Source organism: Haliotis cracherodii, unplaced genomic scaffold (assembly GCF_022045235.1).
Source record: "Haliotis cracherodii isolate W230 unplaced genomic scaffold, xgHalCrac1.p SCAF_5, whole genome shotgun sequence".
NCBI lineage: Eukaryota > Metazoa > Mollusca > Gastropoda > Lepetellida > Haliotidae > Haliotis > Haliotis cracherodii.
Window position 1 is genome coordinate 42821930 of NW_027266308.1, and position 19984 is coordinate 42841913.

Consider the following 19984-nt stretch of genomic DNA (forward strand, 5'->3'; position numbering starts at 1 on the left):
GCCATCTGACTGCAACATTAGAAATAGGCACTAGTGCTGTAGTCCTTGCCAAACTTCCCAATAGTTAAGGTATCCTAAGGACTAATAGAAATTTGCCATTTTTAAGGGTTTTGCTATATGTTATCATTAGAAGGACAAGTGGTCTAAAAATGTTAGTTTCTACCCCTGCTGACTAATGGTGGAAGGGGCAATCCACAGAGAAATATCACTGGTTCTTCCTGAAGTTTACTGGTCACAGACAAGTAATGCATATTGAACACTGAGTGCCCACCCTGACTGCCCCCAAGGAAATATCACTGGTCCCCTACAAGCAGGAAGGACAAGGGACCTATTCACTCATATCCCTACAGAGTAAAACCATAAACAGCTGACCAAAATGGCAGATTGGGGGGTTAAAAGGCCTTCCGAGCAGGAATAACATTGACGACCGATCTGTATTATCGTAACCCAATTCCATGATTTGATACTTTCCCCAGGGTTTCAGGTCGATTCATTTCCTAGGACATTGACTGATTGTCATCAAGCATGTTCTTAAGATTTTCTTTCAAATTTGGTAATGACATTGAGGAAAGTTAAATGTTCATAAAATGTGGAAAAATGTCCTTCTGCCATTTGTCTCCATCAACTGTCTCCCTGTCTGGTCCAGGTTCCATCATTTTACCTGCCTTCATAACACCCCAAACTCACCCTCTTCTTGAAGTATGCTGATTAGATCATCTCTATACCAGACGAAATGAAGGTGGACTGAAGGTGGACTGATCCAACCATCCATATATGTAGATGGAGTTTCACAAAGCAGTGAGTGAGTGAGTGAGGTGGTTTTATGCCTTTTTCAGCAATATTCCAGCAATATCATGGTCGGGGACCCCACAAATGGGCTTGCTTCATACATTGTACAAATGCAGAGAATCTAACCTGGCCCTTCAGTATGAAGAGCAAACACATGAACCATTAGGCTACCCCACCGCCCTGTTAGATAAAGTAAAGCTAGAATATCATGAAGAAATAAGTCGGTCCAAACTTTGCGCACAATAAACGTTTAGCTTCTTCACCTTTGAGTTTTCAAACACATCATGAAGAAATAAATCATTCCAAACTTTGCTCACAATGAATGTTTAGCTTCTTCACTTCTCAAAAGGATTGTTGCAATGAAATAAAACAACATCAATATATATATTCAAAGTCCGCTGAACTATTAAATGTAATTCTGGAAGGCTATTAGCCCAAACAATATTCAAAAGAAAACAACCAGAAATAAAAGACTATTTAATTCTGAACAAAAAACATTTTAAAAACTGGCTACATCTCGAACATTTCACTTTCCCAGCATGCCTTACCGGTTTTATTCCTCTACAAATGTCAGAATGCCATTTGCTGTTGAATAATTCATATGAAAATAACACAGCAATCATCAATTGCATCAAGTGACTGGTTGCTGTCAGGATTCATCTATCACATGTAACCTTCCCTTGGCTTGTGGTCAAATTGAATCTTAATGTTTAGCATGTCTACAGAGCAGTGCACAACATCGCAATCAACATAACTCAGCTTCCAATGCCTGGAACATGCACCGATGTTGTGACAAGTGTTGTGTCACTGGAGGCGAGGGGAAACCAGGTTTAATGATGCTTTCAAGATTATTACACTTATTTAGCAACATGCATGCAGGTGTGTGGTTGTGTGGCTACTTGTACTAGTCCTTACTAAAGCTGGTTTTATAGTGCTTGCCCACTGATATACCATGCTGCAGTTCAACATGAATACCCCACTCAGACACTGTTTACTGACTCTGAGCCGACCAGTCCTTGTTTTATCCACTTAAGGTCAAAAGCCAGGCAGGGAAACAACAAGTACCATCTTTTGACGTTTTTTGGTATGACACGGCCAGGCAAAGGGTAACAACTAGTTTAAAAGCACCAATTTCATGTCGTCTAAAGAATCTGAAAATTCAACTGCCCATGAAAGCCATCGCAGCCTGTGACTTTAGCCATTTGTCCGATGGTCGAGTCTACTACAATTCAGTTCCGTCTATTACATGAGTATGCTCAGCTTGTAATATTCTAACATTAGATAACATCCAAATCTACATATCATGCTGCTTATAGCTACATTTGGGCAAGTAGACTCAAAAGTTTCAGCATAAACTGCCATAGCGCTATTCTTTTCAGAAATCATCCCCCAAAACATTGACATCTCTGAGCATACATTTACGTACATATTATCTACATTGATATCAAATCATTTGGAAACTCTCCAACAAGCTACACTTACAGAAATGTGAATCTAACCTGTATCCAATATATGCCTTGGAGGACATACAGTTTCCATCACCTGTGACACCTGGACATGCTATGTATTGCATCCATACCATCAGTATAATAAAGCCAATCCTTCTACGCAGTGAAACATTATTGATTATTCCCATCATAGATGGGTGACCTGGTTTACATACAAGCCAAAGTGATGGTGCTAGTCCTACATTCATTATGGCAGGTCAATTTGTACTGACTTCATTACTGACAAATTCCACCAAAACTTGACATGACAGCGTATGGAAACAGGGAAGGGTCATATGTCTTGCTAGGATGTCCATATATGGAAGGAGTGTTGGTTTAGTAAAGTTGGAGTTGTGGACTAACTGGATTGTCATTACAGCTCTCTCAAGTGAGTGAGTGAGTGAGTGAGTGAGTGAGTTGTCGATTGCAACACAGCTTTGAACAGTATTATGTCAAGATGATGTGGACGGTAAATTGAAAGTAAACAGTTTATGGAGATAACAAAACAGACAGTTTGCTCATACATTCCATTTGTGTAGATGGATGCTCATGATGTTAATTCCTGGATCGTCTGATCCAGACTTGATTAATTACAGACCACCGTCATATAGCTGGAATAATGCTGAGCACAGCATAAAACAAACAAAATAAATCAATCTCCAAAGGCTATAACATGATCATGATTGTACAAATGCTCCTGTTTTGGGGAAAATATTAATTTTGAATAAATGCTTAAGTTAAATGCTGCTATGGACATTATTGAGTTATAACATGAGATGTCAGGTATGTGGATAGGAAAGCCCTCAGAACCCAGGTCATGGACCAGCACTGGACGATCCTACTCCCCATTACAGGTGCAGGCCACCGTAAACAATGAGCATAAATACTTCCTGCCTCAATCTGTCTTTGGGTGCATGTCCCTGATACCAAGCCTGAACTAGCTGTAACTACTACCCACAGGGAAGATGGGATCTGAACTAATCCATAACCAGTCCAGGTAGTTCTGGCATTCCATCTCCTCACTTCCCCAACACAAACATAATCAATATTGTGCTCCTGGCAGCAGGAAATTGTCACCCACTCGTTACAGCAACAGATGGGATAAGCAAATCTAACATTTCTGATAGCTTTGGATAATTTAATACAAACTACTTAAACAGTCTGTGACTTTAGCCACTGGTCCGAAAACAGGTCCTGTAAGCTCAGGATTCTTAGTCCATATAAACAGTCTGTGACTTTAGCCACTGGTCCGAAAACAGGTCCAGTAAGCTCAGGAATATTAGTCCATATAAACAGTCTGTGACTGGTCCGACCACTGGTCCAAAAACAGGTCCAGTTAGTTCAGGAATATTAGTCCATATAAACAGTCTGTGACTTTGGCCACTGGTCCGAAAACAGGTCCAGTTAGCTCAGGAATATTAGTCCATATAAACTGTCTGTGACTTTAGCCACTGGTCCAAAAACAGGTTCAGTTAGTTCAGGAATATTAGTCCATATAAATAGTCTGTGACTTTGGCCACTGGTCCGAAAACAGGTCCAGTTAGCTCAGGAATATTAGTCCATATAAACAGCCTGTGACTTTAGCCACTGGTCCAAAAACAGGTCCAGTTAGTTCAGGAATGTTAGTCCATGTAAACAGTCTGTGACTTTGGCCACTGGTCCGAAAACAGGTCCAGTTAGTTCAGGAATATTAGTCCATATAAATAGTCTGTGACTTTGGCCACTGGTCCGAAAACAGGTCCAGTTAGCTCAGGAATATTAGTCCATATAAACAGCCTGTGACTTTAGCCACTGGTCCAAAAACAGGTCCAGTTAGTTCAGGAATGTTAGTCCATATAAACAGTCTGTGACTTTGGCCACTGGTCCGAAAACAGGTCCAGTTAGCTCAGGAATATTAGTCCATATAAACAGTCTGCGACTGGGCCGACCACTGGTCCGAAAACAGGTCCAGTTTGTTCAGGAATATTAGTCCATATAAATAGTTTGTAACTTTGGCCAAAGAAATATTAGTCCATATAAGTCTAGTAAGCACAGCTAATAATAGATGCTTGCAGTCTGTGACTTTAACCTCTAGTCCAAAGCCCACACGTAGTAAAGTTCTGTTTGGTCTAGTAAGCTCAGCAAATAATAGTCTAATAACACAAAATCTTACGTATATGATGTAAAGAGCCATGTTCAGGCCAGTCCACTCAAATGTTCTTAAGGCACAATTGTGGGAGTGGTGAGGTAGCCTTGTGGTTAAAGTGTTTGCTTGACATGCCAAGGCTTGGGTTCGATTCCCCACATGAGTGCAATGTGTGAAGCCATTTTCTGGTGTCCCCAGGGGGGATATATCTGGAATATTGCTAAAAGCAGCGTAAAACCATTCTCACTCACTCACTAACAAGCGTGAGTGTACAGAGTTTAGCATCTAAAAAGTCTAAAATGTTGGACATAACTACTAGTCCCCAGTCCTAATCTAATCAACTCTTCTTTCTGCCTAGCATTCCTCTAGCAAGCTCAGCTATATTAGTAGCCATATATTAACAATGAAGTGTACAAAAACAGATCACAAAGGACTGGTTTGGGCTAGTGGTTTTGAGACCCAAACATTTGTGGTAGGAACTGCTTAAAGAATTGTAATTTTTTTCAAACCAAATCTCAAAAGATATACCGTATTCGACGTAATAAGCGCCCAGGGCGCTCTCAAAATTAGAAAAAGGGGGCTCTTATTAGAATATTACTTTGGTGAAAAAACAGAGTTGAAAGCTAAATTTCGTGGTTTATGCTGACAGCCTGGAATGTTTATGTACGACAAATATATTTTTCTAGAATTTAATTGCCCATAATTAAGGGTACATATAACACACGAGTGCGTATTGTACGCTAATAAATAAGTCTTGTGAACATTGATCAATCGGAAGGGGTGCTAATTGGGATTGTTCACCAAATTATAAGCAAATACCGCCGTGGGCGCTTATTAGAGCGGGGCGCTTATTACGTCGAATACGGTAACCACTGGAGATGTCAAATTTCAACTTAAGCAATTACCTTGTCATCAAGCAAAACCTTAGGGACAACGTAATTTGAGTCACTTCCCTATTTGACAATAACCATGATTATTTAACTTAATCCATGTATGAATTCAGTTACTGTAACGACCATGAAAAGGACATCTTTACTTTCATGCTAAATTTTGACCACTGCCGAGCCATGGCTGACAAACATACTTAATCATAAACGACTTCCATTTGACATGTATGACTGAAGTTCAGCAGGTACATGGTGCCTAGACACACACAATACTGTTAAACCGCAGACAATATTCCACCTATTGTTTCAGCCAACAAAGACAAGATCTCTCCATTATTCATGCTGGACTACTGATGTAATGGCAGACAGCGCCAGTCAGTCTGATTGCCTCCAAACACAAACAATACCTCCTCCAGATCAATGCTCAGCTGTATTGATCTCCTATTGCACCTGAGCCTGATGGCCTAACAAGGTACCTGATCTAATTCTAATACAGGTAAGTTCAGGTGTGCATCTGGAAGACATTGCTACAAATACTATCCAGCTCAATATTTGACAGTGCCTATTAGGCAAAATGGGACAAGCTTATCAGGGTCGAAAGTGACGTAAGCATGATCGTCAAAGGGTCCTTGCTATAACCCTAATGTTAAAGTTAGATTTAGGAAGAACAAAGGAGATAGTTCTATGGATATACAACTACTTTATTACAGTGTTTGTTTGTTTGTTTGTTGTTTAACGCCGCACTCAGCAATATTCCAGCTATATGAAGGCGGTCTGTGAAAAATCCAGCCTGGACCAGCCAATCCAGTGATTGACATTATGAGCATCGATCCACTCACAATTGGAATACGATGACATGCATCAACAAAGTCAGCGAGCCTGACCAAACAAACCCGTCAGTTGCCTCTCACTACAGGCACAGTCGCCTTCAAACAGAACATAATCTTTAATTATTCCAAAAGTTCAGAATAGCCTATTTAGGTTTTGGATATACAGATCTGCTAGACAATATTTATCTCTGTTGTGACATTCAAGAACAAAATCTAACAAATGAAAATCCTTGTTTGAGTTCAAAAAATTTGCAAACTGCCAAGAATATTTGATTTATTTATCTAATTGGTTTGTTAGACTAAATCTACACAAAAAGATATAACTTGACTTAATTTAATCATCTTAATGCAATTTCAAACATCACATTCAGTATGATGTTTTTGTACTTCACAGAAGACAGACAAATTTGATTACATGTACTGATGATGTAAAGCAAGTGTGACCTTCATTACCTTTGACCTTTGCACTTGGACATCAAGAGTACCATCTACGCTCTGCATCTTCACAAACCTCAACTGTCTGTGGACCTCTTGATATTGTTATTAAATAAATGATTTCTGGTGTTGCACCAATGTTACTCTTTATAAGAGATAATTCTATCAGGGATGATCTCCTCTGTGGCCTCGTGGATAGAGTGTCTGCCCAGAAAGTGAGGGTCACTGGTTCAATCCCCTGGCAATGTCACACCAAAAGATGTCAAAATGTGGTATGTGCTATTTATTGTTACCATGCCTGGTCTTTCGTATTAAGGGCTCAGACCAGAGTCAGTATACAGTGTCTGAGTGGGATATCCATGTTAAAATGCTGTACGATATCTCAATGGATCACCACTATAAAACCGGCATAAGGTCAGACTAATACAAAGTCACACATACACAAACATTCATGCACACGGTCATATAAGTGCAATAACCTGGAATGTTACGTTAAAGGCCATTTCACTTCACCACACCTACCGAGGATGCAAATTAGTCAGATTATCTATTGGCTTACCAATGACTAGTAGAATTGTGTTTCATGTGGTGTCTATTATTACTTGGGCTAGTAAGTGTTTCAAGTGAAGAAAGGACTATGCTTGGGTTAATTTGCAGTCCGATCAAGTTGGACTCAAGCCATTCAAACGAGGTTTGCTTGGCAGCTACTTTCAATTTAATTACGTAAACAGCTAATTATCACCCTATTTTCAAAGACAAAATGTCTCTGTTTAACACATGGCACCAATAACAACGTCTAGACCGAGATGGAATTGGGCATCCAAGTGTGGAGGATCCTTGACAACCTATGTGTTCCATGAGTAAGTTTAACACCACTGAAGCAACATTTCAGCTATATCCAGCAAGTCTTAAGAATTCTTCCCATGTGGGGAGTGAGTTGGGATTAAAGCCGCTTTGAACAGTATTCCAGTTATATCACGGCAAGTTAGCTTATGTGGGAGGAAAGCTCTAAGTGATGCAGATCTCACTATGGTGAAACCCACGAGCAAGAGTATGGTGATGACAAGCCTTGAAACATAACCGGGGTGAACTGGGATTTGAACCCACAATCATAGGTTCCTGGCATGCCCAATTGATGCTACTCTGCACCGTGAATTCAGCACCTAAGACGACTGGGCCACCCGTGCCCCCCACCCATGTGGAGAACCAGTCCTAGGTCTTAGACATAGCAAGTGAACACCATAACCCCATAGGCTCAGTATTCCATTAATTACCATAGACATCTACAAATTAATCTCATCTCAAGATTTGTCCAAGGTATCAGAATCATGTCGATCCTGGTAGGAATAAAATCAACTTCACCAATTACATCAAACTGAAGGAGAGAATCCAACATCTTCCAAAATTATTTGGAAGAATTCTCTAAAAACCAATCAGCTGAGGGGATTCAACAGGTTATGATTCCAAACCATAGTCCCGACTCAATTATTGCCCTATGGGATATACAGGCAGAACAGAATCAAAACGTCACGATTGATGATATTATTGGGAATCAATAGTATGAGTCATCCCAACCTTCCTTCTCTCCCTCCTGAGGAGGAACTACGCAGTTCTAAGCCTTGGTCAGAGTCTTCGCTAATACAATCCCATGTGCAACCATGGAAATCTAATTATATCCCCCTTAGCTAATATTAATATTAAAGATTTAGTTCCGTGTAGATTCCTGACTACACACAGATCTTTTCCTGCAATAATCTATCGATGCTGCATGTTCTTACGACAATCTTGATGAATTGACCAAGTGGACAGAGTTTCAGATTGGTACCTATTCTTGGACACTGACTGACTGTTAACCAAAATGTCTAAAAGATTTTTACAAAATTTGCAGTGAAACAGAAAAATGGCTTCAGCCTTCACCTCTAATGTTGGAATAACTGTTAGCCCCTGGGGTCCAAAGTATGAACAATATATCAACTGTTATCATGGTTATCATAATGGAGATATGTTAAATAATACCCCTGATTAATTCTATAAAGATGCGTTTCTACTTTTGTGGAAGAGCGGACTTCAAAATTCCATTGATTTTGTTAGAGACACATTAGTTAAATAGCTTTACCCAATACAGGAGCCATCAGTCTCTGAATGTCTGCAGCATTAGCAGAATGTCTGCACCACCATCAGCGAACAGGCGAAACAACAAGTGCAGATGCTCTCAAATGGAACACAACCTCAAAATACCTCTGAAAATATCCTTTGGATGGAATCTCAGGGAAACAAGAATACAGGCATGATACAGCAATAACCCTGAAAGCAACAAATGGAATTCAGTTGATTGGATACATTACCATAATATTAATTACATTACGGTCGAGGCGGACTCCTTATCAGCATCATGGGCACTATCTGTCAGACTATGATAACTCAGACCACTTTCAATGTCACCCTGGTTACCCAGGACCTCTAGGGAACACAGTTTCATCATCTCTCATCCTTACCATGAAAAGAATATTACAAAACAAAAAACAAAAATGAGTCTGTAATGGTTCCCATCTGGGCTCACTTTTGTTGCGTAATGAAAGGCAATTTAACAAAAATATAATCTTGAAATATTTTCATTTCAGAGACAAAATTGCAGTGAGGAATCCTGTGTATTTGATGCTGATGTCCAACAACATAATCCTAACAATACTTTCAATGATTCAGATTTGACACTACATATTCACATGGTGCAGGGCTTATGTGTATTTGATGAAGATTTCTAACAATATACTAATCATATTTTTCAGTGAGTCATATTTGTCACAACACATTTTTATCAATCCACAGACCGCCTCCGTAAAACAGTAGTGGAGCATCTGCCTGGAGAGCAGAAGCTCAGGGGTTTGAACCCTGGATGTACCGCACCAAAATATGCCTTATAATCCACACATCAGATACTTATTTTTTATTTTTTTAATGATAGAATTTTTTCCATTATCACATGTTTCAATCAACAGAATGCTGATGTTGGATCAGCCAGGTAAGGGTAATCTAACCACTACAACCTCCTCCACAACCACAACCCCACAGCCCAATTCTTCATCCAAGTCCATGTGAACCTAAGCATAGCTTGTAGGTCATGGAGGCGAGAAATGATGCAAAATTCCTGGTGAAAATGGAATGACCATAATTCCCCAGAGTAGTTCAGAAGAGCTGTAAGAATGCCAGCCATGGAATGTAGGGCAATCTTGACAGGTTGCTCATTGCATAATGACCGAGAAAAATAACACCCAGTCAATGGAAATCAACCTAGCTTCATGAACAGCATTGTATTTAGTGCTAGGCCTAGGAAGGCTGACTCTAGGAAAACTGTAGACTAACATATAGTCAATGAAATCTTTTATTACACAATCCATTTCTTTCCTCTAAAAAGATTGTTTTTCCCTGAAACAGATTAGCTGGCTTGACTTGCTTTTTCGTAATCTAGACTTGATTGTGTTACATAAAATACACAAATTCCACAGGTAAATGCAGGATTAGGAAAACTGTGACAATACCAGTATGTATTTTGCCTGTTTTGTGGCATTTGATGACATTCAGGTTGCCATGGTTACATGGCTATGTATCCCAGTGAACATGTATCCTATTTCTCATTTTTCCTGCTGATATGAAATATTGTTGAAATATTGACTTCTGAGCATGAGGTGTAGTGACGTGATACATATCCAGTACAGGGGTGCCGATCCAATCGAAATGATAAAAGACTGTGTGCATGGGATATAGTGACGTGATACATATCGCAATACAAGGATGCTTGTATATATATTTCCCAGTATGAAAAGATAGAGACTCACACTGATTTATTAATAGTTGGTTTTTTTATGCAGCTTTGAACAATATTCCAGATATATCACGGAGTGTCAGTTTAATGTGGGAGGAAAACCCGAAGTGATGCAGGTCTCAGACGTTTACCACTTTGGTTAAACATACAGGCATGGGTAGGATGACAAACCTAGAAACATAATCACAGCAAACTGGGATTCAAACCCAGAATCATAGGTTTCTAGCGTTTCCCCAAGGGACGCAACTCTGCACAGCAAACTGCGACAGCCAACCCCCAGCCCCTACATATTTAATAACATAGTAATAGCCATTTTCACAATCAATATAGAAGTAATTGATGCTCTAACGTCAAATGGATGTGTGGGAGCATCTGCAAACTGATCGGATGCAAGAAAAACATTAATTTCTTGTTTGAGTTCTTCTTAAAAACTCTATTATTATTTGCATGAGGATGCATTACAATGTTTAACAATACATTAACGTATGTAATTGCAGCTTGCCAAGTATAAGGATAACATATGTCGGCAATTCATCCATCAATGTACTTTATAACCACTCCAGTATTATAATATTATACTATATTATACTGGCTCGTGTGAAACGGATACAACGCTATCTCATGGTTCTCAAAACTCAGGGCTGCCTGGTAAATATTTAGACTGCTTACTATTTATCATGTTTATGTACTCATATGTCATTGTAAAAATGAAGCTAAAAGATAGAGTTATATTTTTATATTTTACTATGCATCTGACATGTTTGATCAACAGGTCTCTGAAGTTAGAGGCGTAGAAACAAAAAAAGAAAAAATTCACAAAATTGTAGGAACACATTAATACCGGTATGTAGAACAGTGTTAAAACTAAATGGGGTCCTGGAGTCTTTGATGATTGTGCTACATCATTTGAATCTTGGAACCCCATCAATCTTTAACCTTTAACAGGAGGACTAAGGCAAGGACTCCTTGACTTACATGCTGCAGTTCGAACACGGTTTAACATGGGGATGATTATAGCAGGTGAACAAAACTGCGACATAACATTCCTCTAGTAGTCTAAGTACTGTTCACTGATACAGAAGGAATCTGTGATGATGAAGAAAGAATTTCTATTAATCAGCAGGATACCTTCACCAACATGTGTCCATCTCATTTGGATATCTTAGCATAGGCAGTTTACCGCTATTATTTTCCAAGGGTTCAATGAACTCTGTTTCCAGGGACCTAAGAAATCTCTACAATGTAACTCATTGTTCTCATTGTCTCGATTCTGTTAAATGTACAAATATCTATTTCCAAAATCATGTAAACAGCAATGAAGGTAAAGTGTCATTACATAACACTTTACAGGGGCTGCATCCCTTTATGCAAATGTTCAAAATTATTAAAGAAAGTCAATGTGCCCTTGTTATAACTCTGTAGATATAAATAAGACAGGAGAAAACCAACAGGATCCACCTAAATTTCAAATTCTGTGTGATTATTAGGGCTGGGATGATAGACCAACTGTGAGATCCGATACCTTTCTTACGATCCAGTAGGTATCACGATACATGCATGTGTTGTTATCTGTGGTGCGTAAGCCATCTTATTCATAGACAGTACCTGGCACACTGATGATTTACAGTTGGCAGTGTCAAGTATGGCACAACAAATGAAAATATTTATGTTTTCACTATCAATTTGCACTACTGATTAGTGTTTAGTGGAACAGTTATCAAAGCAAACATTTAAGGTCAGAATCGATATTGTTTACTTAGTGTGCGACTGTGATCGATGCTTGTATTGAAAAGTAAAAAATCTGGATCCACCGATGCATCGGTGTATCGTCCCACAACTTATAATTATGCAACATCACTAGATTCACTATCTTAGTTCAAGGGGAATGATTTTTGGGATGGGTTGCATGGACATTCTTCACATCAATTTTGAGATTTAGTGAAATTAAACAAGAGTCTGGTTCCGGTGTCCTGTAACTTAAACCCTGATAAGAAATGAAACTGTATTCAGTGACTAGTAGTAGGACAATAGGGAATGACTTTTCTTTTTTATGCAGATTGTGTGAATGAATGAATATTGTTTTACGCCGCATCAGCAATTTTCCAGCTATTCACTGCGACAGATTGTGTGAGAGGTGGGTGCTATGGGTACAGCATGAGATGCGTACCCTTTCAGGAACACCTGGTATCCTAACTGACTTTTAGTGATCATTCATTACCATTTTGCGCTTTGCGCCTGGTGGAATCTGTTTCAGCAGAAAACTGTGACAAATTACCCTTTAGCCTTGATGTTTTGAATTTACATTAACCTATATATTATATTTATATATGAAATTTGAATCTCAATGTCAAAGTAGATTGGTTGAAGATGATAAACCACATGTACACAGAAGGTTAAAGCCCTATATTACTTGCTACATATTTACAAAATTATTAATGAAAGTTCACAATGATTTAAGCTACATGAGTATTGTGACCATGTAGTTGGGAACATGAAAACTAGGTTAGATCTAGGGAGAAATGTTGCCAAGATTGTTAACTTAAACATGTTAAGCAAATGCGCCAACGAAACGATAAATCACAAAAGGAATATAAAACTAACCATTCATTGGAAGACAGGAAAGTAAAAGATCCAAACTTGTGTCACATTACTGCACTTGGATTATGAACATTTCAGAACATGAAATGTAATTACCACATATCAGAAATGGTCAATTCAACTAGGTCGTCATCATCATAACCATGCAAGTAGGTAATGATAATATTACAAATATTTTGCCGCAACCTTCTAAACATACAATCTGATTATTAACCACTATTTTATTTTATCATATTTCATTTAGTCTTCAAAGTAATACATAATATCTTACTATCATAGGCCTATTTGTTTGAATTCATCCATATTGTTGAAAAACCTTTTCCACAATGTACTAAAAATATGGGTTCCCAGTCTGACATGAAACAAAATGCTTAGCTGTAATTGCTAATCATGTGCACCAAAAACATGAATTCCGAAATAACCTACTTCAATAAATAAACAACTTGTGGATTCACAACCAGTGTGTATTGAAATAAAACCTGTTGATTAGCTTGAATAAGCATGATTGTGTATTGTGTGTGTACGTAATATACCACGAATACAAAGGACAGGGTGACAAGGACAACAAAAAACATCAAACAGCCCTGCCATCAGAAATCTCGTTCCATAGCAGACGAACCATTCTGTAGTATCAGGAAGCTAGTATCCACAGACTGTTGACATAATGCCATCCACATTATATTCTCACAGGCTGGTTATACAGCCACGAAATCACTTTCGAATACTCACTGGCAGTCATTCACAATTTCCTCTTGCGTCCTGATCTGCACAGGAGCAAATTTGTCCACCTGTTCTTCAAAATTGCAAAAGCACTTGGATATTTTTTCGTCAAATGAGTTCACTAAATCCTCCAGAGAACCAGAAAATGTTTCGCCGAAATTCTCGGCCACACTGTTATCGTTATTTTCCTTCGGAAGGTCCTTGCTTAACGTGTCTTTGTTACAGTTTTCATCGTCTGTCGTCTTAGCAGTTTGAAACTCGTTGAATTCGTTCCAATCCTCTGTTTCAATCGATGCAAGGGGAGCTTCAAATTGTAGCTCCGCCATTTTCGGAACCCTCATTCTGTCTGCTACGACGTCCTTCACCTTTTCACGAGTTTGACCTTTGACCGGCGATACAATGGAACGTCACTGAACAAGTGCTCGCTCAGTCGCTGCAGATGATTCAGAACTGACACCTGATGTGTATGGAGACATTGTAATCGTTTCGTAGGGACTAGATACAACAAAATCTAAAACTTTCTTCTCAATACGACCGAGATAGTAGTATTTTTAACAGAATGTTCACCATCTGCACACAGCTGCAACTTGAGGGATTCTCAAACTGATCTGTCCCACACGACCGAAGTTTCCGATATCGATTTTCTCCAACAGAGGAGATCGTATACATGAATAATTCATTTGTTTATATTGCATTTCAAGATTTTCTTACATTTCATTTACTAATTTATGTATATGTACATGGCCTATTCCTCGGGATGGAGCAAACCACGGCCCAACATATACAGTGTTATGACTCCCAAGTGTGAATCATAGCTTGTCAATGATTCATCCTACAAAAGAATAGCAATGAATAGTTGATCAACAAAGAGATTTTTCCATGTAAATGCGTGACATTCCTCGGTACATCACGTACATATATACAGTATGGGTGCGTACGGCTTATGCCCCGTTCACATGCACAATATTTACTCACGTAAGTAATTTTGCACATGTGTAACTGTACATAAGTGTGTACATGAAAATTGACTATGCGTTCACATGAAAATTAGACAAGGTATGTAAATCGTGTAAGGCACATATATTCATCAGTCTATTCATGTCTTTCAACATAAAAATGTTGTTTTCCAATCAAAGTCGAATGAGAAGAGAGTTATCTTACAGAAATCTTCACATGAAGCAACATGTGTTTGACTTAATCTGTTCAACATTTTTTGACTCCTTGAAACCCAAAGAAAACACTGTCCGCCCAGCTCAGGATGTCCTGGATTAAAGTCGTCAACTTCAAAATACAGGACCGCCTCAGTGGTCTAGTGGTAGAGTGTCCGCCCGAAAAGCGGAAGGTCCGGGTTTCGATCCCCGGTCGCGTTATACCAAAAGACGTTAAAAGATGGTACTTTTTGTTGCCCTGTCTGGCGCTCGGCATTAAGGGGTTAAAGCAAGGACTGGTCGGCTCGGAGTCAGTATACCATGTCTGAGTGGGGTGCGGCATGGTATCTCAGTGGGCTAGCACTATAAATCGGCATCAGTCCGGTCTAGTACAAGCAGCCACACACACACACACGTGCATGCACGTCGCTATATAAGTGCAATAATCTTGGACGCGACGTTAAACCCAATTTCACCTCACCTCACCTCACCTCACCTCACCTCACCTCAGCATACAGAACTGTTGACTATTTGTATGATGTTGGCAAATCAACAGATATATTAATTAGATCATCCTCGGACGTTGGCATAAACGTTCACATTACAACATATATACAAACAGTGCAAATTTACATTTACTTTTGCACCTGCTCCAGACATGATGCTCCTGGTGTAAACGCGTTCACGTGACAAGTATACTCACGTATGTATATGCACACATATATGCAAATATACACACATATGCATAGAGGTGCACGTGAACGGGGTATTAGTGAAATGATAATGAGATTATAGGTACACCACGTGCGAACACATCCGTGGGTGTCTCGATAACAGAACGAATATAAATACACTTGCATGGTAATCAAAGACAGTACCAACACGGGCTAATCATTTGTGGAAGATAACCATTTAAGATCAAACTTTTATTAAAAGTTTTATTAAATTCCTTGATTATATTTACAATTTATATTAATGCACGTAAATTTAAGAAAACATATTTTAGTTATGATCAATCATTTTAATTTTATAAAATATGTCATCTAAAGATGTTTGAGTTTCATCCCAATTACAGTAAAAATGGTAGACAGAATATGTAAAACAGGCGAGGTTATAGGAGACTCAGGTGTTTAAATTTTACATGCTTATTTACGAGTACTGTGTACACACTTTTTAAATTATTTTCTTAAAGATAAGCAATAAGAAGAGATTTTTTTTATTTATTCTAATGAAACGATTATATAGGACTGACTTTCTTTGTTTTAAATTAACACGGCAGGTTCTGGTCATTATACTACACATATCACATGATATTCCTAATCATGTCGTATGCGGATATATGTGATAGGTGCAGGAATATACAGACCAGAATGTGTAACATATACAGTGACACAGTGACCTCCTCTCTCTCTCTCTCTCTCTCTCTCTCTCTCTCTCTCTCTAAAAGACGTTAAAAGATGAAAAGATGACACTTGTTGTTACTGTAAAAGGCGACTATGCAAACTGGATCGGGTGGTCGGCTGACTTAGTTGATGCATGCCATAGTATCCAAATTGCGTGGATCGATGCTCATGATATCAATCACTGGATTAAATTATTTACAGACCGCCGTCATATAGCTGGAATATTACTAAGAGCGGCAAACAAACAAACAAAACTTACCATACGCTTTAATTCAGTATATGGTGTTTCATGAATAACGAGGTTCGGACAGTCGTTTGTTTATCAGGATGAAAATAGATGTCCATGCTAATTTAACGATATGTATGAACGAGATTATGTGCTATACTGTGTTATTATGTCGGATACAAGTGTCACAGCGTGTAGACAATATGGAGTAGTTATTATTTTTTAAAGGAATAAAAGAATTGTGTGGGTAGCGTGACGGACCACATTTCATTGAGACCGGCTTATTCAGTTCCTAGGCGAGGAAAGCTGATCCACAAGAACTACGCGTTAAACACTCCGCAAACGTCTGCCTGTACTAATTGATAATGGGAGGGTTGCGTGACTCCGAACCCTCTGTTGTTACCCCCAAATCAGGATCCATTTCAGCTCGTTAGCCATGACTTGGTGGGTGTTGTTTTACGCCGCTGCCGAACATATACACATATATCACGTGGGCATGTAGTAATCGAGTATGGGACAGACAAACCATTGATTGATAGCATGAGTAACGGTCAACGCCTTTTGGGTTCGATCAAATACAGTACCATCCAGTTGAATCACCCCTCGTCGTGTGGGCGCGCACCGGTGACCATGTTGTCAGAAGCGCCGTCCCAAACGCTTTGGGTTTTTCTCCTACAGTAAAACATGGATATAACGAACTACAAGGGACCGGGGAAATCAGTTATATCCGTTGTTCGTTATAGACGTTTTCGCTCGCAAACGTCCGCCACAAAATACAATACACGTAACTGCAGCATTGACTTGTATTAGCAGTGATCACTTCATAGCATTCAATTGATAACATTTCATAACATTCATTATTTTATGTGTCAGTATGTACTTCAATCTGACACGTCTTGATATATACGTGAAATACTGTTCTAAACTGCGTTTAATCGAACCCAACTCGTCCTAATCAGTCTTTCCAAGCCACAGGAGTTTGACGAAATGCACATGATACGAGTATCAATTTTCATAAGTCATCTATCCTACCAAAAAGTATATTGTTTGTGCGGCTGTAGGAATGTACCAGGGAGGTATTCCGCCCCAGGATGAACTAAAATCATGATGACAGAATCTAAATATTAGGGATAGTCGTCGACATTTGCGTGATCAACGTTAACGAGTTTCATCTGAATGAAAGTAGTTTCGTCCACAGTTTCGTCCCAGTATCAGCAACGTTGCAATGCTGTTGACGTGTGCCGATATGAGGTGCCGCGACCCGAGGACACACTGACACAATTGTGTATAAAGGTTTACATTAATTAAACAAATTTAATATTTCGGGAAAAACTCATTCACGCATGGACCATATACCTATATTTGAGTAATACACCCGTCCGGTTTAGACAGGGCATATATTTAATATAACATTCACCCGTATTTCACCCCTTCTCAGCTCTAGCAGCGTATACCGATCCCTTCCCATCTGTGAAATAAAGAGACTGGATGGTTCCATTATTTTTTTTTATTAAAGTCGTATCTTTTTTTATGAAGGTGACTATATATCAGTCCAATGTTCAGATGCCATTCTATTTGGCGACTTCGCTTGTAGTAAGAGCCGACTAACGGGATCGGGTGGTCAGGCTCGCTGACTTGGTTGAAACATGTCATCGATCCCAATTGCTTGGATCGATGCTCATGATATCAATCACCGGATTGTCTGGTCCAGACTCAATTATTTACAGACCGCGGTCATACAGCTGGAATATTGCTGAGTGCGGCGTAAAACAAGCCAATCAACCAATCTATTTGGCATTTGGATGAACGGAAGTGGATGAATATTTTAATGGCGCTTCTATAATTACCAAACAAATGCAAAACAATATTTTCTTCCACATGGCTGAACCTACCTTTACAAATAGAGACAAGGTGTGGGAAATATAGTTATAAGACCTACTCTGTTTACCCCATACATACAGTTGTAACGTCAGTTACAACCACTAACTCAAAGGTTGACAAATGTTAACTTATGGTATATGGATGAAAGAGTGGTGTCCCCTTGACTGTGTTGATCTGAAAACTTATAACTCCTTAATACAAACGTATGTGTCGGGCAACATTTTCTGAAAAGAGAATGGCCGTGACTTTATTATATCACCCGAAGAACACCAGGGGTATTTATCCCACCTACAGAATGATATATGGTATGTCCTTATGAGTGAGTGAGTGAGTGAGTGAGTGAGTGGCGGCGGTCAACTTGATGTGAGTGGAAATTTCGACGTGATGCAGATCTTAGATGTTTACGACTTAAATGAAACCTACGTATACGGAGCTGACAAACCAAAAATCATACTCAGGGATTCGAACCTACTACCACAGCATATTGACACGCCTAGGGTCTCAACTCTGCATGGAGAATTGCAGCGACTTAGACGACAGAAGCACCTGGATCCCCTTAAATAGTGATAGGTGGTGGCGGCTGCTAATAAGGTGAGGTGAAATGGGGTTTAACGTCGCGTCCAAGATTATTGCACTTATATAGCGACGCGCATGTACGTGTGTGTGTTTGTGTGGCTGCTTGTACTAGTCTGGACTGTTGCCGATTTATAGTGCTAGCTCAGTGAGATACCATGCCGCAGTTTAACATGAATACCCCACTCAGACACAGTATACTGACTCCAAGCCGACCAGTCCTTGTTTTAGCCCCTTAATGTCGAGCGCCAGACAGGGTAAGAATAAGTACCATCTTTTAACGTCTTTTGGTATGACGCGGTCGGGGATCGAACCCCGGACCTTCCGCTGGCTGCTATTAAGAAACAATTAGCAGAATTACATATTCTGTTACTGAATTGCTTTTTGAATAAAAAACAACAACAACAACAACACTTTTAAGAACATGGTTCCAGGTTACCCCATAAAAAGACACCGGTAGGTTGAAGCACTGTTATTTTACAGAAACATCAAATGGTTACTTTCAAAATGTATTGACCTACTGAAGCTCTATCATTCCGGAAATTCCGATGTGAAGGAACAAGTGGCGCTATTCATGAAACATGATTCCCTTTTCCTCTTATATAGGTGACGTGACTGCTTATAAACCCATTCGTCCTTTTCGAATCCGGGTTCTTTTCGTCCTACAAATGACCTATGACCTGTGGATGGCGCATGTTCGATCCATGTATCGGCACAGGCTATTACAAATTCTACGGGCTGTGGGTAAATTTGATGCATTTGTCATGTTTTGCTAACAATATGATTATTTTTCAAGTCCTTTGGCAATTACATATGAAGTGTCGTGATAACATGTAAATATATTCAAATTGAACTAGAAGCATTTAAAGTAATCATTCCCATTTTGTACGAGAGCGTTCTATTGAGCTGTACTGGGTGAAGTGTAGAAAAACAAACCGGAGCATTTTTGAATTAGTGTTTTCATTGCGAACTAAAGCCAAAATGCTTTTATTAGATTTTCAGCCCAGTTCTACCAAATGTTAAGGCAGGAGTAATGTTATATACAAGTATTTATTTTTTTCA

The 19984-nt window shown here is 39.2% G+C and overlaps 1 protein-coding gene across 1 annotated transcript in view; it reads right to left on the reverse strand.

The window, feature by feature from the left end:
* LOC139442860 (fasciculation and elongation protein zeta-2-like) overlaps positions 1 to 14273 on the reverse strand; it is a 78449-nt gene extending 64176 nt beyond the window's left edge. The window contains exon 1 of the mRNA XM_071223763.1: positions 13701 to 14273. Within this exon, the coding sequence (XP_071079864.1) occupies positions 13701 to 14032 (332 nt within the window). The 5' untranslated portion in view covers positions 14033 to 14273. The remainder of the gene's footprint in view (positions 1 to 13700) is intronic.
* Positions 14274 to 19984: the final 5711 nt, after the last annotated feature.